This window comes from Scyliorhinus canicula, chromosome 1 (assembly GCF_902713615.1).
Source record: "Scyliorhinus canicula chromosome 1, sScyCan1.1, whole genome shotgun sequence".
Classification (NCBI taxonomy): Eukaryota; Metazoa; Chordata; class Chondrichthyes; order Carcharhiniformes; family Scyliorhinidae; genus Scyliorhinus; species Scyliorhinus canicula.
In genome coordinates, this window is record NC_052146.1 from 254,980,920 (window position 1) to 255,006,243 (window position 25,324).

Consider the following 25,324-nt stretch of genomic DNA (forward strand, 5'->3'; position numbering starts at 1 on the left):
GCTCCAGAACGTATCTATATGCCGCCAGTAGCAACGCCCAGCGTTGGATTCTAGCTGATTCAATCGGGGGTATTGACTTGTCTTCTTTTAATAACCCTAATAACGGCTTATGGTCCGTCACTATGGTGAATTTCCGCCCGTACAGATAATGGTGAAATTTTTTTACTGCGAATATCACCACCAGTCCTTCCTTCTCGATTTGGGCGTACTTCCTCTCAACCATCGCCAAAGTCCTCGAAGCATAGGCTATTGGCCTATCTTCCCCATTCCTTCCTTTATGGGCTAAGACGGCTCCTACCCCGTAGGGGGATGCATCACGTGACCACCAACTCCTTCCTTGGGTCATAATGCTCTAGGACATTTTTGGATGACAGCTGTTCCTTAATGTCCCTAAATGCTCGGTTTTGGCGGGTGGACCATTTCCATTCTTGCCCCTTTTTTAGTAGCTGGTGGATGGGTTCTTGGATGGACGCCCTATTTTCAATACATTTTCCATAATAGGTTACCAACCCTAGAAATGATCGTAACTCCTGGACCATGGTGGGAGCTGGGGCTTCTTTTATTGCCCTTACTCTGTCTTCTAATGGATGTAAGCCTGACTCGTCTACTTTATATCCCAGGTACGTCACTTGTGGGGCCAGAAAAACACATTTTTCCCTTTTTAGCCGTACGCCTGCCTTTGCGAAATGCCTGAGCACTTCCTCCAGGTTCCTTAAGTGTTCCCTGTTTGTCTTACCCGTGATTAAGACATCGTCCAAATAAATCGCCACCTGCGGTAGTCCCTGCAGAATATTTTCCATTGTACGCTGGAATATAGCGCAGGCTGATGACACTCCAAAAGTTAGCCTAGTATAACGAAAAAGGCCCTTCAGGGTGTTGATTGTGGCGAACGTCTGGGAGCCCTTGTCCAGTTTTAACTGCAGGTAGGCGTGGCTCATGTCTAGTTTCGTGAACAAAAGCCCACCTGCCAATTTGACATATAGGTCGTCTATTTTCGGGATTGGATATTTGTCCAGCAGTGCGTATTTGTTTACTGTCTGTTTGAAATCTCCACAGAGACGTATCGAGCTGTCTGGCTTCAAAATTGGTACCACCGGCACTACCCATTCCGAGAACTGTATTGGTCTGATAATGCCGTCGCGCCGTAACCTTTCTTTTTCATCATTTACTTTCTTCCTTAATGCAAAAGATACCGGCCTGGCCTTACAAAATTTCGGAAGGGCTTCTGGGTCCACGTGCAAAGTTGCTTTGGCGCCTATGATTTCCCCCAAACCTTCCTGGAAGACCTCAGGGAATTTTTGGAATACTCCACTCAACTGCCCGCTTCCACTCTGGAAAATTTTCATCCAATCTAATTTTAGGTCTTTCAGCCAGTTCCGTCCAATTAAGCTCGGTCCGGAGCCCTCTACTATCGCCAACGGTAATCTGAGCAATTGTTTCTCATATTCCACAGGTACATGAGTCGTGCCTAGAACTTCCAGGGGTTGCCCCGTGTAGGTTTTAAGTTTTGTCGATGTTTTTGTTAGGGTTAGTGGCTGGAGTCCATCTTTGATTTTTCTAAATGCTGCCACTCCCATTACTGATACGGCCGCACCCGTGTCTATTTCCATTATTGTCGGCCGCCCGTTCACCCGTGGGGTAATCCTAATGGGTTCTGCTTTCTTCGTTGTAATATTATATAATTGTTCCCCTTTGGAGGAGGATGGGGCGTCTAGGTTGTGTACTTCCCTGAGTCCCTACCTGCTATTCCTCTTTTGCCACCTCCTTCTAGGATTTCTGTCGTTGTTACCCCACTCTGTCTAGTGCCAGAAACGGTCCTTCTCTGTTGGGGGAGCCTCAGCCGGTACTTCCCTCGGTCTCCAGTTAGTCCTGGCAGACTTGGGGGCAGTTCTGGGGTTTTCCTTTTTCCCTCTATTCCTCAGGTTTTTCCTGAGAGCGGCTATCTGATAGCAAGACCCATTGTGGTAGTCCCTCTCAAAGGTATCTACCTCCATTGGCGTGCCCTGTAGTTCCTGCGCCCCACTTGCTGCCTTTTCTAGGGACAGTGCGAGCTGTAACGCCTGCCTGCAGTCGAGCTCCTTTTCCGCCAACAGGCGTTTCTGTATTGTGAGGTTGTTTATACCACACACTAACCGGTCCCGAAGCATTTCATTTAGCGTCGGGCCGAACTCACATTTTTCTGCCAGCCTTCTCAGGCGGGTCAAGAAATTCGTGATTGACTCCCTGTCTTCCCGCTTCGTTGTGTAGAATCTGTACCTACGCAAAATGAGGGGTGGTTTTGGGTCGTAGTGCTCTTTCACCAATTCCGTTACTTCTTGGAAAGTTTTCGTGTCCGGCGCATTGGGATAAGTCAGACTACGTATAATGGCGAAAGCGGAGGGTCCGCACGCCGACATAAGGATAAGCCTTCTCCTTTCGTCCGTCAGTATATAATTTGCCCGGAAGAAGTAACACATTCTCTCCACATACTGGGACCAGTCCTCAATAGCCAGGTCGAATGCCTACAACCTCCCAAAAAACGGCATTTTTAAAATGGCAAGGCTTACCCTCCGAGTGCAAAATTCGTAGTTTACCTTGTCGCCACTGTAGTAATCCACGGGAGGCATGAGTTCCGTCACCACACCAATATTTATTTGCAATAACGATATTACAGGAGCAGCTACAAACAGTGTTGCTAGCAGTCCAATCAACTTAAGACTGCTCACAAAGCCTACACAGGTGATTATATGGGCCCCCTCAATGAGCTATCATTGAGGGAGCTCATACTCCAATTGGCCAACCAATAAAGCCAATTGGAGTTCATTACACCACCAAATGGCAGAGGTAATGTAAATCGCAGTATAAATCAAGAAATGAGAGTTGTGTGTAACAAGGCTATTTCAGTAATCATGGGGGATTTCAATCTACATAGAGACGGGGAAAACCTAATTAGTACTAATGTTGTGCAGAATAAATTCTTGGAATGTATGCAATTTGGCTTTCGACAGCAGTTCATTGAGGAACCAATGAGGGAATGGGCTATTTAATATATGGTATTGTGATCTGCACCACCCACTTCTTTTGCTGCACACAAATCAGAGATTTTGCACACAAAAATATTGCACATTTTCTTTTAGTGTCCGCTAAATCACTGACAGATATTGGGCAGGATTCTCCGGTCCGCCAGCTGCAATTCTCTTCTCCCCCAGCCGGCCAATGAGATTTGCCATTGTAGCCACCCCACGCCATTGGGAAACCCACAGGCATGGCTGCGCTGCCTGCGGACTTGAGGATTCCACCGATGGAGAATTACGCAGATTATTTTAGAACTGAATTCCTTGTGAGGGGATTCATTTCTAAATTATACTCTCTAGCCTTTTAACTACACTGTCCTTCACTTTTTACTTTATATGTACTGGTCGTGTCCTCAATTGGCCTTTGGATGAAAGTAGCAATTTCAGATGTATTATATGTATTTGGTGCAGTAAGGGTTAAAAGCCTGCGTTAGAGTTTGTGTGGTTGCTGTAGTAATCATTTTTAAAAGTCCTGGTTTAAAAGACAGACACTTTGGTTGCAAGGGATAATTAAAGCATCGTAAACGTTTGGGCTAATGGAATGTAGTTTATATGAAGAAGGTTCCTTGGGGAGTAGATCATTATAGACATTGGGCTCGTAGTGCCGGGAACGACCCCTCTATCTAATGGCACTTTGTATTTTATTTAGTACCCTGGTGTCAAGGTGTCAAACTGGTAGTTTACTGAGGCCAGGATCAGGCATGGAGGTGCACGCACATGTAAGAAGGGTTGTGAGGGGCCCCGATGGCTCCCTTCTAGCTGATCAGAGACATTTGGGGGGGTCCTGGGGTTGCCTCGGAATGGTTGAGAGATTGGGGCGGGATTTTCCGTCCTGCCGCACCTGTTTTTTGGTGCACCCCCCCCCCCTCCCCCGGCCCGGTGTCTGGGGTTGGATTTTCCGCCGGCGGGATCGAGGCCGGGGGGGGGGGGGGGGGGGGGGTGCACCAAAAAACAGGTGCGGCAGGGCAGAAAATCCCGCCCTAATCTCTCAACCATTCCGAGGCCCCCCGAAGACCCCCCCCAAAGTCTCAAGTCAGCTAGAAGGGAGCCATCGAGGCCCCTCGCACCCCTTCTTACATGGGCATGCACCCCCGTGCCTGATCCTGGCCTCAGTAAACTACCAGTCTGGCACCTTGACACTGTCAGCCTGGCACCTTGGCAGTTCCCCAGGCAGCCTGGTAGTGCCACCAGGGTGGTACCCAGGTGGTACTGCCAGGGTGGCAGTGCTAAGGTTTCCAGTGGCACCAGCAGTGCCATCCTGCCCAAAACCAAACCACCTGGGAGCCTCCGATTGCCTAGGAGACCTGCCAGTTACGGTTCTGCCTGGTCCCTGGTGGGGACCAATACTTAACGGTACCCGGCTGGGGTCTCCACAATGAGACCAATAGATGCCGGGTGGCCATTGAATCCAGCTCGAGCACGACTAAGAGGGTTCTTAAACTCACTTAGTCACAAGATGGCGGGACCCACATTGCGACATCTCACGAGATCTGCTTCGATCTTACGAGGCATATCGGCTGTCGAAATTCCGGGGAAGGCCACTCTCAGGATTTACCTGCTGCATCATGCCCCGCTTCCAGGGGGACACGGTTGGTTGATCAGACCCATTATGTTTGGTCTTGGGGAGATGATGTAGTTAATGGGAGGAGCCGGGGTTGAAGCAGTCAGATGTTGAGGTTCAGTTTTCGGTTTCAGTTTAATTAAAGATTTGACTCCATACAGACCAGCAGCTTTTCTCAAAGCAGTTTTTTTATAATGCCGGTAGACAGAACCGAGGTTTCTGAAATGGCTTGCAGGTTAAATAGCAGTTGGCACAGGCACAACTCTGCAAACTGGTTTCCTGAAGGATCTCTTTCATAAAATAGTTTATCCAAGGCATCTCTTTACAGCAAGTATTCCTGGGTTGGCTAACTGTATTTAAAAGTGGATTTTGACCTGAAATCAGTTTTGCTTGAGTGGAGATAAAATATAGCAGTTAGGATTTAATGTTTCATTGTCATTGTTAAGCATTATTTATGTAATTCTCCAGGGCAATGTCTCTACTAATCAGAGTCCAATATTTTCTTTATGATGTTAAAGTTGGTAATACTGTGTTAGTAATAAAGTTTGTTTTAATATACCACATCCCTATTTGTGAATTGAATCACTCATGGAGCGAAGTATCCTTTCCTCACAGTTTTACAAATTAAGTGAAATATTGGGGTTCCTGTCCAGTACCCTAGTAACATTTGAGGTCTGGTCCAGGATCGTAATACTTTGTTTTGATGAAATAATTTAACATCACTCACACATACTTTTAATTGAAACATTGAACCTTCTCCCATTACAGCATTCTGGAGAGTAGAACAAATTCAGACTGATGTGGATGCCTCTGTGATGGAGCGGTTCGCAGTACTGCATCACGGCGCGGAGGACTATGGTTCAATCCCGGCTCTGGGTCACTGTCCATGTGGAGTTTGCACATTCTCCCCATGTCTCCCACAACCCAAAAAGATGTGCCGGCTAGGTGGATTGGCCATGCTAAATTACCCTTTAATTGGGAAAAAAATATAATTGGGTACTCTAAATTTATATTAGAAAAATAAATCAGACTGATGCGTTTGCCTTTTAAACATTATTGGTGTGATACACTATTCTATTAAATGGGAAGCAGACTGTCCTGCCCTCATTTACTAATTGGCTACGTGATCTTATGCAGAATCTCAAATTTGAGAAAATAAAGTGCACTCTAAGAGGCCCCAATTGAAGAATTTCATGTAGCTTGGAAACCTTTCCTACGCTATTTTGAGGAATTGCAGCTCTCTACTTTCATACAACTGACCCTAATTACGTTGCATGTATTACATTATGTGACACTATGGGCGCAATTCTCCGCACTCACGACGGTGCAGAGAATAGCGGGGGTCGTAAATTTTTACGGCCACGCTAGTCTGACGCCCTCCCGCTATTCCCCCTCCCCCACGCACGACTCCCGACACGAATCGCTGCCGCCGTTTTTTTACGGCGAGCAGCGATTCTCAGCTGGCCGATGGGCCGAAGTCCAAGCCCTTTACAGCCGTTTTTATGAACGGCAAACACACCTGGTCTGGCCGTTCGTAAAAACGGCCGTAAAGTCCCGATCCTGGCAACCATGGCACCGATTGGCACGGCAGTACCACAGCCGTGCCAAGGGTGCCATGGGCCCGCGATCTTTGTCCTTCCGCCGCCCCGCTGTATCAATTCGCGGGGCAGCTGAGGGGCATCCCGGCCCGCGCATGCGCGGGTTTCGTGCAAATGCGCGATGACGTCATCCGCGCATGCGCGGGTTGGAGTCTTCCAATCCGCGCATGCACGGCTGACGTCATGTGACGCGTCAGCCGTCGCAAACTCTGGCAAGCGGGCTTAACGAAATTCGTTAAGCCCGCGATGCCGGAGTTCACGGCCGCGGCATGCTAGCCCCGACCGGGGACCAGAATCGGTTCCCGGTCGGGGAGGGGGAGGCTGGCGTCAAACCCGCCCGTTTTTGACGCCAGCCTTATGATTTCTCCCTGTTTGGGAGAATCGCGCCCTATGTCTATCATTGTTGTTGACTTTCTTATTTTGGGGCTAGGGAGGGTTTTTAAATTTAAAATGTTTGTTTTCTTTCCTTTTCCTTCTTTTTCCTACATTTCTCTTTTCCTTTCCCTTTTATTTCTCTTCTAAATGTATGTTTATTAAATTATTTCTTTCCTGTTATTCTTTATGGCCGTTGTTAAAACTTAATTAAAAAAATAGAAGATAAAGTATATTGCATTATGCAATAAAAAAGGGTAAATTAATAATCCTCTTGTAGAGGAGCCTTAGGAAAGAGTGACAATGGCACAGTGGCTTATTCCTGCTACCTCACGGCGCCGAGGTCCCCGGTTCGATCCCAGCTCTGGGTCACTGTCCGTGTGGAGTTTGCACATTCTCCTCATGTTTGCGTGGGTTTCGCCAACATAACCCAAAAGATGTGCAGGCCAGGTGGATTGGACACGCTAAATTGCCCCTTAATTGGAAAAAATGAATTGGGTAATCTAAATTTATTTTAAAAAAGGAAAGAGTGACCATAATATGCTAAAATTTTGCATTAAGTTTAAACAAGACATATTTCAATCAGAGACTCGGTTTTCACTCTAAACAAAAGAATCATAGAATTATAGAATTTACAGTGCAGAAAGACGCCATTCGGCCCATCGAGTCTGCACCGGCTCTTGGAAAGAGAACCCTACCCAAGTTCAACACCTCCACCCTATCCCAATAACCCAACCCAACACTAAGGGCAATTTTGGACACTAAGGGCAATTTATTATGGCCAATCCACCTAACCTGCACATCTTTGGACTGTGGGAGGAAACTGAAGCACCCGGAGGAAACCCATGCACACACGGGGAGGATGTGCAGACTCCGCACAGACAGTGACCCAAGCCGGAATCGAACCTGGGACCCTGGAGCCGTGAAGCCATTGTGCTATCCACAATGCTACCGTGCTGCCCTCACATGTATGAAGTATAGCTGAAAAAAGAGAAATGTCAAAGATCTTTGTCTTGCATTCAGGGCATTTTACAAGAATATCAATATGAGTGGAAACAACAATTTATACCATGTGAGAAGAGTGCTGATTCATTGGCAAATGGACACTGATTAGTAGAGGCATTGCCATGGAGCATGCCCCAGTTGATGGTGACTGACAGTTAACTGCCAAACATTGTTCACTAAATGAATTCCTGTGATGGAGGGACTGTCTTATGAGTTTAGAAGAATGAGAGGCGATCTGATTCAAACATACAAAATTATTACAAGGTTCAACAGGGTAGATACAGGAAAGGTGCTTCCCCTGGCTGGGGGTCTTGCACCAAGGGGCACAGTCCCAGAATAAAGGGGCAGGCCCTGGCTTGGGGGGGGGGGGGGTCTTGAAACAGTCCCAGAATAAGGACCAAGCCATTTAGGACTGAGATGAGGAAGAATATCTTCACTCAGTGGATTGTGAATCTTTGGAATACCCTGCGCCAGAGGGCTATGGAGACTCAGTCACTGAGTATGTTCAAGATTGAGATTAATAGAGTTATACATGTTAAAACTGTCAACAGGTAGCGCAGAAAAATAATTTTGAAGTAGATCAGCCACAACCTAATTGAATGGCGGAGTAGGCTCGAAGAGCTGAATGGCCTTCTCCTGCTCCTATTTCTTATATTCCTGCTGCTGCATTTGTGTTCACATGTGTGAGTTAAGTAAGGGAATTAAATGGAACCTTGAACTCCAAAATGGTAATGCTGGCATCAATTCAGAGTGCTGGCATCACTGCCAGAGTAATGCCCAAGTTGAAGACTCTCACTCTGTTTGAGGAAAGAGCCCCTGGGCTGGCCAGAGAGGAGGTTCAGACCTGTGCTGAGGGCGAGGTGGGGGCAAGAGATCAAATTGAGAAATCTCAACACATCCACCCATGGTGCCATCCCCACGAGTTCAGTTGCTGCTTTCCTTATGCCCCTGCCATGCACTAATATCATCTCGCTTCCCTTGAAGGTCAAACAGTTGATTAGCCATGCCCAGACTTCTTGCCCTCTGGACATGAGTGACCAGAGCAGCTACAAGGGAAATATTGCAGAGAATAGCACTGAAAAGGTGTCACAGCTGTCACATGCATCTTCCACCAGTGCAGGTACTCATACCTCGATGGGAATAGCTACTAGGCAGGCTTCTGGATCACTAACTGGTGAGCACCTCAAAGCTGATAATCCACAGCAGGTGGAGGCAGGGATGCCCCAGGGATCCAAAAATCTGGAATCAGGGATGCTGAAGCCCTGGACTATGCTGAGTGCCAGTCAGGTGATGTGCCTCTGGTTCAGTCATTCTAGAGCTGCTGGAGCTACAAAGGCAGAGTCGTGAATATCAGGAAGGGATGACAGCATCCCTCCTTGGTCTGCAAGGCCGATTGGTGGAGTCCCATTGCATTCTGTCTGAGGAGATGGTGCCATCACTGTGAGGCAATCAGGTCAACACTGCAAGAGTGGCATCTGCAGTGGAGACCTTGGTGCAGGACGTGCAGTCCATGGGTGGGGGATGTCCACTCCGTGGTTTAGGTTATGCACTCCATGGCTAAGGGTTTAAAGGGTTTAAGCTGCATGGTGCAAGTCATCAACTGCATGATGCAGGCATTTATGGGAATCCACGAGTGTCAACGCTAGAGGAAGGCAGGGCTACTGGATCTACTCCAACTTCCCCGCCATCCCATGGAAGAGCCCCCCCCACCCCGGTACCCCGTGCACCCACAGAGAAGAGGATCATCTGGTGTACAGCCTTCCACCCAGGAGACCCAAAGGGTGTCCAGCCAATCTGACTTAACCCTCCTTGTGACCTCCAGCCCTGCACACCGAGGAGGGTATCACTACAACACCTATGCTGCCCAAAAGCAGGCCCGAGTCCTTAAGGTCCCAGACTTCCAGGGGATGCCCATCAAGATCATCTCAGGCAACAGGACATAACAGAGAGCAGGTCAACTCATCCTCAGCTGTGGATCCTGGGGATCCAATAGTAGGGTCAGGAAGGCGAAGAGATTATAGTGACAGCATAGGCACATGTGGTTTTAGGCAAGAGTAGATGTTTTTAAAATATTTTTATTCAAAGCATTTTCATATATTAACAACCTACGTTAACACCATTTCATGGGCGGGATTCTCCGATCCTGGGGCTAAGTGTTGACACCGTCATAAACGCCAGAGCGCTTTACGACGGCATCATCTGATCCCTGGGATCAGCGATCCTGCGCTGCACAGGGGGCCAGCACATCACTGGAGAGTTTCACGCAGCTCCAGCTGCCGATACGGGCACCAGCATGGCCAGCGTGAGTTCACGCATGCGCGCCATGGGGCAGCACGGTAGCATTGTGGATAGCACAAATGCTTCACAGCGCCAGGGTCACAGGTTCGATTCCCCGCTGGGTCACTGTCTGTGTGGAGTCTGCACATCCTCCCCGTGTGTGCGTGGGTTTCCTCCGGGTGCTCCAGTTTCCTCCCACAGTCCAAAGATGTGCAGGTTAGGTGGATTGGCCATGCTAAATTGCCCTCAGGGTCCAAATTGCCCCTTAGTGTTGGGTGGGGTTTCTGGGTTATGGGGATAGGGTGGAGGTATGGGCTTGGGTAGGCACTTTCCAAGAGCCAGTGCAGACTCGATGGGCCGAATGGCCTCCTTCTGCATTGTAAATTCTATGGCTGGCGCAAATTCGAGTATGCATGCCATGGCAGGTGCAAGTTCACGCTTGGACGTGGGTTGCCTTCTCCGCACCGGCCCCCAGGTAACATGGCGGAGCCCTACAGGGACCCGGCGCGGAGGAACATAGCCCCCCCCCCCCCCCAACTGCCCGGGATAAGCCCGCCCGCCAATCGGTAGGCCCCGATCACGGGCCTGACCACCGTGGAGGCCACCCCCAGAGTCAGATACCCCTACCCCACACTAGCACGGCCCCGCAGCATGAACGCCGATGTCCCGACGGGTAGGACCACACTCGAACGGCGCCAGCGGGACTTGGCTGAACTCGGCAGGCATTCAGCCCATCGAGCATGGAGAATCGGCGGGGGGGGGGCGTTCTGGCACGTGGCCACTGCGCCGGCGCTATTGCCGCTAATTCTCTGGTTGCCAGAGAATTGGCGGACCGGCGTCGGAACAGCGTCGCGTGATTTGCGTTCCCATCCGACGATTATCCGACCCAGCGCAGAGTCGGAGAATCCCGCCCCATATATTCAAAATCATGTTATGCACCCTTAAAGTGCCCCCCCCCCCCCCAATCAGCTCTTACTCCATTGGAGCATGCACAGCTATCCCCATGTTTAAGCTGGAAGCACAATGCCAGCTCATCCTCAATCTCCTCTGAGAGGATGGCAGCTCAATGGTTGTCCTCCCGTTCCACTGTAATAACGCAGTTACGCTGATGTAATGCTGGTGATGCTCCTCTCCACTGCGCAAAACCAGACCATCGCACAGACCTTTCACTTGTTAATACATTCTTTCAGCACAATGGCCATGTCCCCACACGAGCCTCTCCTAACTCTTGACTGAGGCATTTTCACACATTTACATGACCTGTATGTTGACTTTCTGAAAAGTTGCCACAACACTTATCATTTCAGAAGTACCTGCTGAGCTCTCTAACCTTTGTATCTTGTATTTTGATCTAAACGTGTCACCTCCCCCTTATCGAGTGGTGAGTGCAAGCCATAGAGTTCAATGCTTGGGGGCACGGCTTCCAAAGGGTAACTATTGAGTCTCAATCAGTGGCAGAATCATGCACAACTATGGTAGCACAGTAGTTAGCACTGCTGCCTCACAGCACCAGGGGCCCGATTCGATTCCAGTCTTGGGTCACTGTGGAGTTTGCACGTTCGTCCTGTGTCTGCGTTTCCTCCCACAGTCTAAAGATGTGCAGGTTAGGTGGATTAGCCATGCTAAATTGCCCCTGAACGTCCATGGGTATGTAGGTTAGTTAATGGGGGATAGGGCTGGGTGGGTGGTCAATGGGCCTAGATAGGGTGCTCTTTTGGAGGGTCAATGCAGACTCGATGGGCCGAATGGCCTCCTTCTCCAATGTAGGATCCTATGAATACTGACCTATGGGCACCATTGACATGTCAAAGAAGGACTAGCGATGTAGATTCCTCTTATGGTTTGGGTGGGAACCTCATTTTAATAAATTCTAATACTGCCGGCAAGCTGCCCCTCTGTCACCACCACCATGCCGAAGGCGATATCGGAGGTGAGCCCGCAGCTTGCCACTATCCACCAGCTGGTCCAATCGAGAGTGGGCACTGTAGAGGACATGAGGGAACCAAGAAGGTCCGGAACCTCTTACCATCACGGGTGAGCGGCGTTGAAAATTGGGAAATAAGATCTTGCCTTTGAGAATTTTGTTTCCCGACTCTCGCAAGATTTTGTGCTTGCAATACCATTTACACTGGAAGGGATGTTCTACTTTGATAGGAAAGAAAAATGAAACCATAATCGATTTTAAAAAATTATTAATCCAAGAACACTCAAAATAATTGTTGTCTTCACATCGTGTTCAGCGATGGGGTGGAGAATCCGTTTTGGCTCCGAAATCGGGAGCGGCGCCGATTTTTCAATTCTCCTCTCCCTGAAAATTGGCGTAATCAAGGAGTACTCAATTGGGCAGCACGGTAGCATTGTGGATAGCACAATCGCTTCACAGCTCCAGGGTCCCAGGTTCGATTCCGGCTTGGGTCACTGTCTGTGCGGAGTCTGCACATCCTCCCCATGTGTGCGTGGGATTCCTCCGGGTGCTCCGGTTTCCTCCCACAGTCCAAAGATGTGCGGGTTAGGTGGATTGGCCATGATAAATTACCCTTAGTGTCCAAAATTGCCGTTAGTGTTGGATGGGGTTACTGAGTTATGGGGATAGGGTGGAGGTGTTGACCTTGGGTAGGGGGTAGGGTGCTCTTTCCAAGAGCCGGTGCAGACTCGATGGGCCGAATGGCCTCCTTCTGCACTGTAAATTCTATATATATATATAGTACGCCGCGCCAAGTATCCACCGCCTCAGGCCATTGTCTAAGGCCCACCCCACGATGCTCCATTGCCAACCAGCCGAATTCCCGACAGTGTGGCTTATGAGTGCTCACACCGTCCGGGCTCCTCGTGTGGCGGCTGCCGACTCAGTCCGGCACCGCCATTCGGGGAGAGCAGATCTGCGGGCAGGGGAGGGGCTTCATTCGGGGCTGGGGGCTCTGTGGATGGGCGTTCCAGGGCGCGCGAACGGCCGATGGGAGGCACTATTTTGGTGGTCCAGATCCCCGTGCTGAGTCGGCCATGGAGTATGACGCAGCCGTCGCCGTGCAAATGCCCGGCCTCTACCCCAGAAGGTCTGGGGGCCGTAAAGGCAGCTAGAGCTGCAAGCTGTACGATGGCTCCCTGCTAGCCCCCAGCCAAACGGGGAATCGGTGGCCTTTTGATGCCAGTCTTCCTGGCGTAAAAGACAACTGTTTTCATGATGGCATGGGAATTTAGTCCCCAAAACAGAGAATCCAGTCTCAAGATCAAATGTGCTTATCTCTTCACCAGCAATGTGTACAGTACTGTTCTCCTTATCAAAGGAAAGATGTAAATGTGTTCGAAGCACTTCAGGGAAGGTTTACAAGACCAATACCAGCAATGGGTGAAATGTCTTATGAGGAATGGTTGGAGAGGTTGGAGTTTAGAAGAGTAAGAAGCGACTTGATCAAAACCTTTAAGATCCTGAGGGATATTGACAGGGTGGATTTGGAGAGGATTGTTAGAGAAACTCAAACCAGGACTACTGTTTAAAAATAAGGGGTTGTTCATTTAAGGCAGATATGAGGAGAATTTGTTCTCTCTCACAAGGTCGTGAGTATCTGGAATTCTTTTCCTCAAAAGGCAGTGGAAACAGAACCTTGGAATATTTTTAAGGCAGAGCTGGATAGATCCTTGATTAACAAAGGCTGAAAGGTTTTCAGGGGTAGGCAGGAACGTGGGGTTGAGGTTACAATCAGATCAACCTGATCTTATTGAATGCTGGAGTCGGCTTGAGGGGCCTGCTCCTAATTCATATGTTCGTATGGAACTAATTAATCTATCGTACTGTATTTACACTTACCTGGTCTGCATTGGTCACACTGTTTTTCGTGGCGATTCGGCTGACAAATACACTGACCATTGTTTGGGTCACAAACAGTTCCTTCCACTGTCCCTTCAGGATCACAGTTACACCATTGACAGCCTTCAGGGTTGGATGAGCTAATGTTGAAAGTATGAGGAATACATTGATCACAATGCAGGCCTGTAACATGTGTTTTACACAGACACTGCCCTGTGGATTTGTCACAATCCATTGAGCTATTTATTGTACCTGCTGTGTCACAAGTGCACGGTAAGCAGGCCAAGGAGTTACTTGAACGCAGGTCGTAATATCCATCCAGGCAAAAGTCACACCACTGTCCTCCAACATTAGGTTGACAAACACACTGACCCGTTTTAGAATCACATATGGTTTCGACGAGTGACCCTGCTGAGTCACACTCACAAGGTTTGCAGCCACCAGCATTCAGTCCATAGAAGTTATCCATGCAAGTGTCACATTGAAATCCTTTGATATTTGCCTTGCAGTTACAATGTCCACTGTATGGGTTACAGAACTGATCCTCAGAACCATTAACATTGCAGTTGCATGATTCACATCCATCTGAATTTGGACTGTTCAGTAATTTGAAACCAAAGTTGCAGTGTTCACAACTTATTCCTGAAATAAGTTTAAAATACAAAATGATAAATCAATGGTCTGAGAAATAAGAACTGGAAATCAGTTTTACTAACACTTGCTCATTTGTGCAATTTGATTATTATAAAAAATGTTAATATTCAAATAATAATTGCATACATTCTTAAATGTTTCTAAATATAATAACTATTAAACATTTCAGGATTAATTTTAGGAACTAAGTAACAAAAAAGAAACAACAGTAAAAATACAGAAGTCCTACTTTCAGGGCAGTTCCTTTGTCTATGATTAACATTACCTTCAGTTACTACAGACATCCAACAAGTTGAATGGATTTCCATTATCTCAAAAAATGCAAATATCTGTTATACTTGAAAACATGGTATGTGAAATAATATATTACAGTGGAATAAAAATGCAGTAAAAAGTTCAGCAGAAAGCAACTGCTTGCACTATGATTGATGACTTACCTAAGGCATAACATTTAATTTCAGTAAGAAAAATAAAAGTACTAGCAACACTACAAATTTTAAAGTAACTGTATTGTGAAAAGAGTTATGACTCATTCCAAACTATTAAAATCAGTCTAGAGGGATTCACCTCATCATTTCTAAAAATATACATAGCACTTATTTGAATTTGTCATGCATGTTCATGACAGCTAATCTGTCTCCTGTGTTACTGAGCAAAGCCTACAGGGCATCGCGTTCAGTTTCTTACAGGGTTAACAAGAAAGTAGGGAGAGGTTTCCAGATCCATTAGGCATTTAAGGCACAATCTCTACCTGTCACTTTTTATTCTAGATAAGTGACCTACTTTACAAATTTCTTTGTATTGAATAATTCATTTACAACACAATTGTACAACCATATTAACTGTAGTAAAAATCAACCTCTTGTGCACCATTCTTGTATCACATACTTCAAAATGTAATGATGTTTGGAAGTTGCTTTTGTGCATAACAAGGAAACAGCAATGATGATAACAGAGATAAAATGGATATAAGGTTCTAAACAGCAATGTATCATCCAGAATACAATTCGGCCATTACTTGCTTTATCATATTCTATTTCTGAAGTTCAGCCTGAATGATAAGAAAGATAAACATAATAGCAATAAAGATTTTTTTTGTCCCAGCGTAGCAAAAAAGGTGATCAAATATCCTTCAGCATCAAAACTGACCACATTACATAAGTCTTTTTCACATCTCTGCTGTGTTGCTTAATGCTATTCATTACAATCCACATTAGCTTTAATCAGGGTCCATTTTAGAAGCAGCATTTACAGCTAACTGCTATGCAAATTAAATGGTAAATTTTTTTTGATCCATATGTATGGACTGGGACATGTTCTGCTACAATGCAAAGCACACTTTATCAGGAATGCTCCCTGCATAATATTCCCATACATCAAAATTTCAAAGTGCATTATACACACAAAATATTTGAGCACTTGATAAATTCTGCCCTGTGTAGCTGTTAGCACCGTCAAGTAAGTTGCAGGTAACAAATTGCTTTAATCAAATCTAATTTCTGAAAATACCAGTGGGAACCACAAAACATAAAAGCAAATATCATAAAAAACATGATAAATAACAGAGAATATGGTAGTTTGTTATAATCAACTTGGCAGTGAATTGCAAAATTAAAATTATCTGGCCCTTGATAACTAAACACATATATATATGATCTTTGAAGTAATGAGAAGTCTCTTGCATTTTATAAGAATTGTTCAAAGGCATACAATAACAGAATGAAAAGGATTTATCACAGAGTAGCTCACTGCATGCAAACCCTTTGAAGAAATACTTTACACTGAACTTTAACAGCAACTATTAAGTTGGCTTGTGTGCTCAGAATATATTAGACAATTATAACCTTGCACATGTGTCTGAGATGTTTAGCAAACATTTGTTTAATAACTTCATAAGAATGGCTAGTGACTGACAGACTTCAGGTCAAATTCATAACAAGTAGGTTATGATGCACAAAATCTTATATTTCACCTACCGATAACATTTGCTTTGCACTTGCATTGACCTGAATTTTGGTGACAGGTAATATCTCCATTGACTGTCCCAGAGGTATTACAGTTACAAGGACTGCAGCCATCAGGGTCTGAGAAGCACAGATTATAGAATCCATCCTGGCACTGATTACACTGTCTGCCAGACACGCGTCTCTTGCATTTACACTGGCCTCCAATCTAAAGAGATTAAAAATATATTGGGATGAGTGGAAGCAGATGATGGCTACAATGATTTGTTTTGCTATATTTCTAACAAAAATGTCAGCCAAAAGGAGAATAGAGAAAAAGTGAAATGAACAATGGGAAGAGAAAGACCAATGAGAGAAGAGAAAAATCGTGCCTGAAAAGGAAAGTATTTCAACAAATGGAAATAGAAACAAGAAAATGGTCAACTATGAAACTGAATGCATAAATAAAGAAGATCTATACTCAAGATTGATAAATCTAAATAATAAATGAAATATAAGGGAGACTTTGAACTAGTATTTCATCTATTGACTGTAAGAAATTGGTTCGTAATTTTTCATTATTTTTCATAATTTAATTAAATCTTCTTGGGCAGCACGATGGCTCAGTGGTTAGCATTGCTGCCTCATGGCGCCGAGGTCCCAGGTTCGGTCCCGGCTCTGGGTCACTGTCCGTGTGGAGTTTGCACATTCTCCCCGTGTTTGCTTGGGCTTTGCCCCACAACCCAAAAGTGTGCAGGCTAGGTGGATTGGCCATGCTAAATTGCCCCTTAATTAGAAAAATTGGGTGCTCTAAAGTTAAAAAAAATTATTAAATCTTCTTTTCACTATTGATTTAATATTGGAGAAGATAGACTGAAGCAAAGATATTCCCTATTGTCTGAAAATATTTTGTAGGTTTTTGACACCCTTAACGCAATATTTTGTTACTGCAGTATAAAGTAAGCATCAAAGTATTTACAAATTCAATAGAGTAGATCTTGACTTTGTATGAGAGAATAAAATGGGTGATGTCAGGTCAGCAGCCCTTCGTTTCAATCACAATAAAAAACAGAGAGATGCCAAATGTAAAAAGTTCATTTTTGATAATGCATCATAACTTGACACGGTGAACAGATTGAATTCTGAACACACAATATAACATACCAATTTTTAAAAAGATGTAACTGCTGCCATGATGAGCAGAGTAACAGCTAAAACAAGATACCAATAATTTTTCTACATGATTCTTTTAAAAAATCTTTTTATTCTCCATTTTCACATTTTCTTCAAAATTTGCACCCCACCCACAAGCAGTAAAGAGTAACAAATACAAAGTCAATTCCCTTATCAAAAACAACGATCCCATCCTCCCACCACCCCAAACAACGACCCCCCTGGCAATATAAGCATCAAATAAAACAAACCTCCCTCGGCGGGTCAATCAAAGGAGAAAAAAAAACAGAAAGAAAACGGAATCAGGAATTGCCCATGGTCACCATTGACCTATAGAGTCCCCCCCTCAACATTCAATGCCATCCAATCCCTGAAAGAGTACCGTACATGACACCCACGCATTGTGAGCCCTCCGCCCTCCCCGACTCCCATCCTCCACTTCTTTTTACAAAACTCCTCCCCCCAACCTCTGTTCCTTCCCCCTAACTTTCCACCCCGGCTAGACTCATCGGGCCCTGTTCTGCCGAGCTCCGATGACCGCAGCCCCTCCCCCACCTCACTCCCATTCACTGGCTGGCTTAAACCGGTCAGCGTGGTGGCCCCTGCACGGGTCTCTTTCCCCCTTGACCGGTCCCAGGAAAACCAAGAACTCCCCTTTAGCACATAGACCCGCATACACACCCAAGCCCCAAAGAACCATCATTGCAAGCGAAAGTCCCATCTCTTCCCTTGTCCAAGTATATTCAACGTTAGCTCATTTAGCGCATACAGTGAAAAAATACAGTTACATGAGGCTACATCGATACATGTCCACTTCTCAATTCAGCCACAGTCTTTCTGCCTTCGCAAACTCGTCCGCTGCTTCCACCGTCCCGAAATAAAAGTCCTTGGATTTGTAGGTCACCCTCAACTTAGCTGGGTATGCTATGCCGCACTGCACCATACTGACGTACAGTGCCTTCTTCACCCGGCTGAAGGCAGCCCGCCTCCTCACCAGCTCCACCGGGTAGTCCTGATATATGCGTATACCAGCTCCAGCCCACTGCACCACCCACTTCTACTTTGCCCAGCACAGGACCTTCTCCTTCACGCTGTATCTACGAAAACACAAAGTTACTACTCTCGGCGGCTCACCCTCCTTTGGTACAGGCCTCCACGACCGATGAGCCCGATCCACTTCATATCGGGAGGGGTCATCCCCCTCCCCCAATAGCTTCGCCAACATCGTGGCAAAATACTCAGTCAGCCTCGGGCCTTCCACTCCTTCAGGAAGATCCACAATCCTCAGATTCTGTCACCTGCATCTGTTTTCCAAGTCATCCATTTGTCTCGCAGATCCTTGTTAATCTCTATCACCTTCCGCATCTCCTTCACCATCGAGGTAATTTGATCACTGTGCTGCAATAATGTCTCTTCCACTTCCTTCAGTGCCTCACCTTGCTCCGGCACCTCCGCCACTGCGCTCAATACCGCCGCCCTCACCGGGGCAATCGCCTCCTCCACCAGCACTTTTAATACCGTCCCCATCTCCTTCCTCATCACCTCCATGTGCATTGTGAACTGCCTTTCAAGTTCCACGGCCATCACCTTAGTAATTTCTTCAGCTGTGGGCAATGCGGCCTCCCCTGGTGCCCCAGCCTCCACTTTCCTTGCCGACCCATGGTGACCTTTCCACTCCCCGACGGACTTTCAGCTGCTTTTCTCATGGCCTTTTTAAAATTTGTTTTTGACATTTCTCTTCACTGTGCCTTCTCCCTGCTTTTGCCACCTCTGTAGCCCCTGGGACCGAGCGTTAATCCCCGAAAATGCCGTTCCTGAATGGGAGCCCTCCAATGTGCGGCTGCCTCTCCCCCCCCCCCCCCCCCCCCCCCCCCACGCTGTCACCGGAAGTCCTTTCTACATGATTCTTAAAAGTAATCTACAGAGCAAGCTAAGTACTATTGAACGATGTTCACACCATGCCTATGTCCTTCATTGACGAGGACAATAAGATCATCGATAAATTCCTTGGCACTGGTCTTATCACCTTGTTCGAGCATGTGGAGGCCTGTGCACCCGTTTAATGATATCCTTTAATGGTGTTCAGAAGGGCTCACAGTGGCGCAGTGGTTAGCACTGCTGCCTCACGGCACCGAGGACCCAAGTTTAATCCCGGTACCGGCTCACTGTCCATGTGGAGTTTGCACATTCTCCCTGTGTCTGTGTGAGTCTCACCCCCATAACCCAAAAAGATGTGCAGGGTGGATGGATTCGGCACGCTAAATTGCCCATTAATTGGAAAAAAATAATTGAGTACTCTAAATTTATGGAAAAAAATGTTTTTCAGAGCAAGTTGTTGGAGCGGTTTTCTCTTTCCTTTGATCTGCAAGTTTCAGTAATGTTTTTGTCGGTTTGATTTGTAAGTGATACAGAAATTCCATGCTCTTGCAAGAAGAACAGTAATCTCAGTAGGCTGACTGAACCTAAGGATTATGCAGTTTTTCTTCAATTCATGGTGATTTTATCTGGACCACAACTGCTACTGAATGAAGACATTTACTTACAGTGTCAGAAACTGTAATGGTGGGCAACTAAATTATTTCTGTTGACCAGGATAGTCATTCCCTGACCAAAACTAACAGTAACTCATGCTGCACTGCAGATCAAAGCTACAGTTTGAAAAATTAATGGACATTGCAGCAGGAAAGTTAGAAAAATTGATGGCAGTATTGCCCTGTCCATCACCTACCCACCTCCAACCACCCCAATTATGGTCATTCAAAGACCTCACCAACTGCCGCTCGGATTTCTCCCCCAGCAGAGGAGTCTGGCGCCAAGTTTCCAGGCCGCCGCGTAAAACCTGGCTGTATCATGGCCAGCTATGGGCCAGAGGAGGTTGAGACGGAGTAACCTCCTGGCTCATCCGAGACAGCCTCACCACTGCCCGCGAATGTTCCTCCCTACCAGGTTTCCTCACCCCCAGCACCCCAACCTACTTCCCAGGGCCTACCAAGCTGATCACGATAGCTCTGGGATCTACCTTCCTCAGGGACTGCCCCTGGCAGGGCTGCATTAAGAGAGCTGCTGGCAATTTGATTTGGTGGCAGTTCTTGGAGACGGCCAATTAATGGCACAACAGCCATAACATTTCTGTAAGGTGAGCCAGCTATAGAGGCAGGTTCACTCCCCTCCATAAGCATAAGCAGCAGTGAGGACGTTACGAATCAGAATAATCTGAAACATGACATAGATAGGCTGGCAGAATGGACAGGCAAGCTGCAGATGAGATTGAATATAGAGAAGTGTAAGATGATTCATTTGGTATAAGGGATAGTGAGAATCAGTCTAGACTTAATGGAACAGTTCTAAAGAGGGACATGGTGCGCATAGGCAGCAATCTTTGAAGGTGGCATGATATATCAAGAGAATGGTTAGCAAAGCACATGGGGGTTTTGGGCTTCATAAATGGAGGCAATGAGTACAGAAACAGGGAGGATATGCTGAATGTTTATACAGCTCTGGTTACGCCATAACTGGAGTATTGTGTCCAGTTCTGGTCACCCCACTTTAGGAAGGATGTGAGGCTCGTTGGGAAGGTGCAGAAGAGATTTACCAGATCGGTCCAAAGAATGGGGGATTTTATTTACAAGGTGAGGTTGGAATATCTGGGATTGTTCTCCTTGGAGCAGAGGAGATCGAGGCAAGATTTGATAGAAGTGTATAGATTATGATAGGTTTGGATAAAACAGATAAAAAAACATATTCTTGTTTCCATTAGAACATAGAACATAGAACAGTACAGCACAGAACAGGCCCTTCGGCCCTCGATGTTGTGCCGAGCAATGATCACCCTACTCAAACCCACGTATCCACCCTATACCCGTAACCCTACAACCCCCTCCTTAACCTTAAGCTGGTAGTACAATGAAGAGGAAACACAGATTTAAGGTTTTGAGGCAAGAGATGCAGGGGAAATGTGAGGAAGAAACTTTTTACATAGTGCATGGTAATGACCTGGAACTTATTGCCGAGACGTGGAAACAATCAGTGATTTCATGAGGAAATTGGGTGGGCACTTGAAAGGAATAAATCTGCAGCACAATGGGGATTAGCAGGGGAGTAGAACTGAATGTATTGCTCCACAAAGAACTGGCATGGACCCGATGGGCCAAATGGCCTCCCTCTGTGACATAAATGACTCTATAATGCTAAGAGGGTGACACACACCAAGATAGTGTCCATTTAGAACACAGAAACAATAAAGATGACCACTGTAAGTCTATCACTTGGAATGATCCACGATAGACAATGTACATTTTAAAGATAAGACAATAAGACAGTGGTGATAGTATGCACATAATCAAGGTACATGGCAAAAGGCTACAGGTCAGAATGGAATTTGTCTAAAAACATAGCGAAAACTTAAAATTTAGCAGTTTCATTAAAATGTTGACAGTTCAGTTGCTCATTTCATTTACCCCAAGTCATATTTGACCAAAGAGACCCTAAATTCAATCCCTGATTTCTGTTGTTAGCTAATCTCAACCAGGCATGTAGCATTACAATTCTCAAGTCTCTGGGTTGTCAGGAGGATTCCCTCTCCTGATTCCAATATAATGACTCCTGTTGGAAACGGACATGTGTAAACATCAAGAAAAAGCAAAATTGCCTTGTCAGTGATGCCGCTTACATTTGAATAGTTTTGCATCACTCTCTGTTCAGACTCATGCATAAATAAAGGGTATTTTGGTTAAGTACTGAAGAATGACTGGCAGCTACTAAATCAATGTTTTCAGGAGAGGAAGTAAGCAGAGAAAACTGACGAGGGATGAAAGAAGAAAACTTGGAAATTCCGCCTCCTTATTTCCAATTGAAATCTTGGGCTGCAGGCGTGTGCAAATCATTGAGGCCACCTCTTGAGGAAAGTCATAGGGCGGGATTCTTCGGAAACCAGTGGGGCAGGCAACTCCGGTGCGAAGGAGTGGCGAGAACCACTCCGGCGTCGGGCCGCCCCGAAGGTGCGGAATCCTCCGCACCTTTGGGGGCTAGGCCAGTGCCGGAGTGGTTTGCGATGCGCCAGCCGGCACAGAAGGGGCTCCGCCGGCCAGCGCGAGTTGGCGCATGTGCGAGAGCGCCAGTGTGTGCTGGCGTCAACCCAGTGCATGCGCAGGGCGGTTCATCTCTGCACCGGCGAGAGCGGCCTGTTACACCGGCCGGCGCGGAGGAATAGAGTGCCCCCACGGCACAGGCCCACCCGTGGATCGGTGGGCTCCGATCGTGGGCCAGGCCACCATGGAGGCCCCCCCCCCCCCCGGGATTAGATTCCTCTGCGTCCCTTGGCCCATCATGGGCTGGAGAATCGGCGGAGGGGCCGCTGCCAGCGGCCGCTGACCGGCGGCGCGCGATTCCCCCCCCCACTGCCAAATTCCTGGCACCGGAGAATTCGGCAGCCGGCGGGGGCGGGATTCACGCCGTCCCTCGGCGATTCCCCGACCCGGCGGGGAGTTGGAGAATCCCGCCCGTAAGCTTCAAGAATTTATACAACTGGGATCCTACATCAATTGGATCCCAATTACGTTTGAACCCAAGCCTGAATAGAGAACTCACTGTGGTCTTCACAATATATGAAAGCAGACTGGCAGCTGCAAAGAAGGATGAAGAGATCCAAAAGATCCGTCAGAAGCTTCCTGGGCCATGCAAGAAAAGTCACAGCTTCCCCTGCCCCACACACTCCCTCAGTTCCTCTCACCCCCCCCCGATAACACCCACCTGAAACTCCTCACTGCCTTATACCTGGAAGCTGATGGCAGTGCTTGTTCACCCAACCTTTGGCAACCTGCAGCCACTCTGCACCCTCTTCCTAATTGTTCTGGATGAAAAGTGGGCCAGCACAAGTCAAAACTGCCAGTAGCAGCAAGAAATTTACTCACTGTTTCATATATGCTTCATAATTACTTGTGATTTATTAGAATAATTGCTTTATAATTTATGTGATTTATTATACAGAAACACATAAAACAATATCAGATTAATTGAGTTTTTGAACAATGTGTTCATTGAAATTGAGATTTACTTTTGAGTTAGATGTTTCAATTTGCTTTGCTATCCTTTCCTTTTCTTAATTTTTAATGTTTTATGCCATGTCCATCTAATTCTTGTTTCAGCTGTTTAGTTTCTGGCTTTATTCCACTATTTCTCTTTTTGACATCTTTGTGGTTTCTGCTTGTATAAAACATACTATTACTCAAGAAAGGTTCATATAATTTTTGAGTGCAGCTTGGAGAGTCAGAACACAAACGATCATTGCATGCTGATAGTATACTAACTTTATGCAATTAAGCTCACCACTATAATGCAAACTTTAACACAAATCACATTGCTATTGGCCATCAGTCCTAACATCAACTTTTTAAAAATTCATTTCTACAGGATGTGGCATTTATTGGCTGGGCCAGCATTTATTGTCCACCCTAATTGCCCTTGAGAAGGTGGTGGTGAGCTGCCTTCTTGGACCACAGGGACTGCAGATGGGCGTTCGCCCACGAGCGGGGGAGCTTGTATTCATTCATTGAATCATTAAATCCCTACAGTGCAGAAGGAAGCCATTTGTTCCATCGAATTTGCACCAGCCCTTCAAATGAGCACTCTACCCATGCCAACTCTTCCCTGTAACCCCATAACCTAACCTGCCCATCCCTGGATACTAAGGGGCAATTTATCAAGGCCAGTCCACCAAACATGCACATCTTTGGACTGCGGGAGAAAACCGGCGCACCTGGAGGAAACCCACGCAGACACAGGGAGAATGTACAAACTACACAGATACAAGATATCCAAGGCCAAAAATGAACCCAAGTCCCTGGCACTGTAAGGCAGCAGTGCTATGCCATGTCGAACCACCATGAGTTCCACAGGCAAATCAATTAGGATGTCGCCGTGGCTCTCGTAAGGGTTACCATGGAAGGATTTGAAAGCGAAAATGAGAATGTTAAAATCTGGGTGCTGCTTAACTGTGAGCCGATGTAAATCAGCAAGCACAGGGTTGATAGGTGAATCACACTTGGTACAAATATGGCCACAAACAGCAGAGTTTTGGATGGCCGCAGGAAGGTAGAATATGGAAGGCCGTCCAGGAGTGCATTGGAATAGTCGAGTTGAGACGAACAAAAGCATAAATGAAGGTTTCAGTTGCAGGTGAGTTCAGCACTGGCAGAGTCAGGTATTGTTACAGAAAGGAAAATAGGTAGTATTAGTGATAACATGGATTGTGTTTAAGGGGTTGCTGGGAACGATTCCGGGCCTGGACATGCATAAGTTGATTATGGGGAGCGATTTTAATTACGTGCTGGAACCGAGGGTTGACAGGTCGAGCCCTAAGTCAATGAGGTGTATGATGGCGAAGGAGCTGGGAGGGTTTATGGAAAGGATGGGAATGGTGGATCCGTGAGGTTTAGGAACCCAGGGGAGAGGGATTGCTCCTTCTACTCGCACGTGCACAAGGTATACTCCAGAATTGACTTTTTTGTCACGAGCCGAGCAGTGTTGGGGGAGACGGAGTATGCGGAACAGAGGCCGGGATGGAGGTTAGACTTGGCCTTTCGGCAGACAAGGCATGCGTTGGTGATCAGAGACTATGTGGAGTTGAATCAGAACAGGGAGGTATCGGTGGCCACATTTTGGGAGGCGTTGAAGGCGGTGGTTCGTGGCGAGGCTATCCCGTTTAAGGCGCACAGTGATAGAAAGAGGAGGGAGGAGTATGGACGGTTGTTGAACGAGATAGTTGAGGTGGACAAAGGAGGGGTTGGCAGTGAGAAAGAAGTTACAGGGGCAATTCGATAGATTGATGACAGAAGGCAGCTATGGAGGGCGAGGGGGGTGCAGTATGAAAATGGAGAAAAGGCGAG

At 46.7% G+C, this 25,324-nt stretch overlaps 1 protein-coding gene across 7 annotated transcripts in view; it reads right to left on the reverse strand.

Annotated features, from left to right (window-relative positions):
* ush2a (Usher syndrome 2A (autosomal recessive, mild)) overlaps nucleotides 1-25,324 on the reverse strand; it is a 1,354,742-nt gene that overhangs the window by 1,065,288 nt on the left and 264,130 nt on the right. For all 7 annotated transcript variants that reach the window (XR_005462328.1, XM_038811752.1, XM_038811743.1 and 4 more), the window contains exons 12-13: nucleotides 16,302-16,497; nucleotides 13,672-14,313 (exon numbers count right to left, since the gene is read on the reverse strand). Coding sequence is in view for 6 of the 7 variants with exons in the window: in XM_038811752.1 (XP_038667680.1) it covers nucleotides 13,672-14,313; nucleotides 16,302-16,497 (838 nt within the window). In the remaining variant the exon portion in view is untranslated. The remainder of the gene's footprint in view (nucleotides 1-13,671; nucleotides 14,314-16,301; nucleotides 16,498-25,324) is intronic.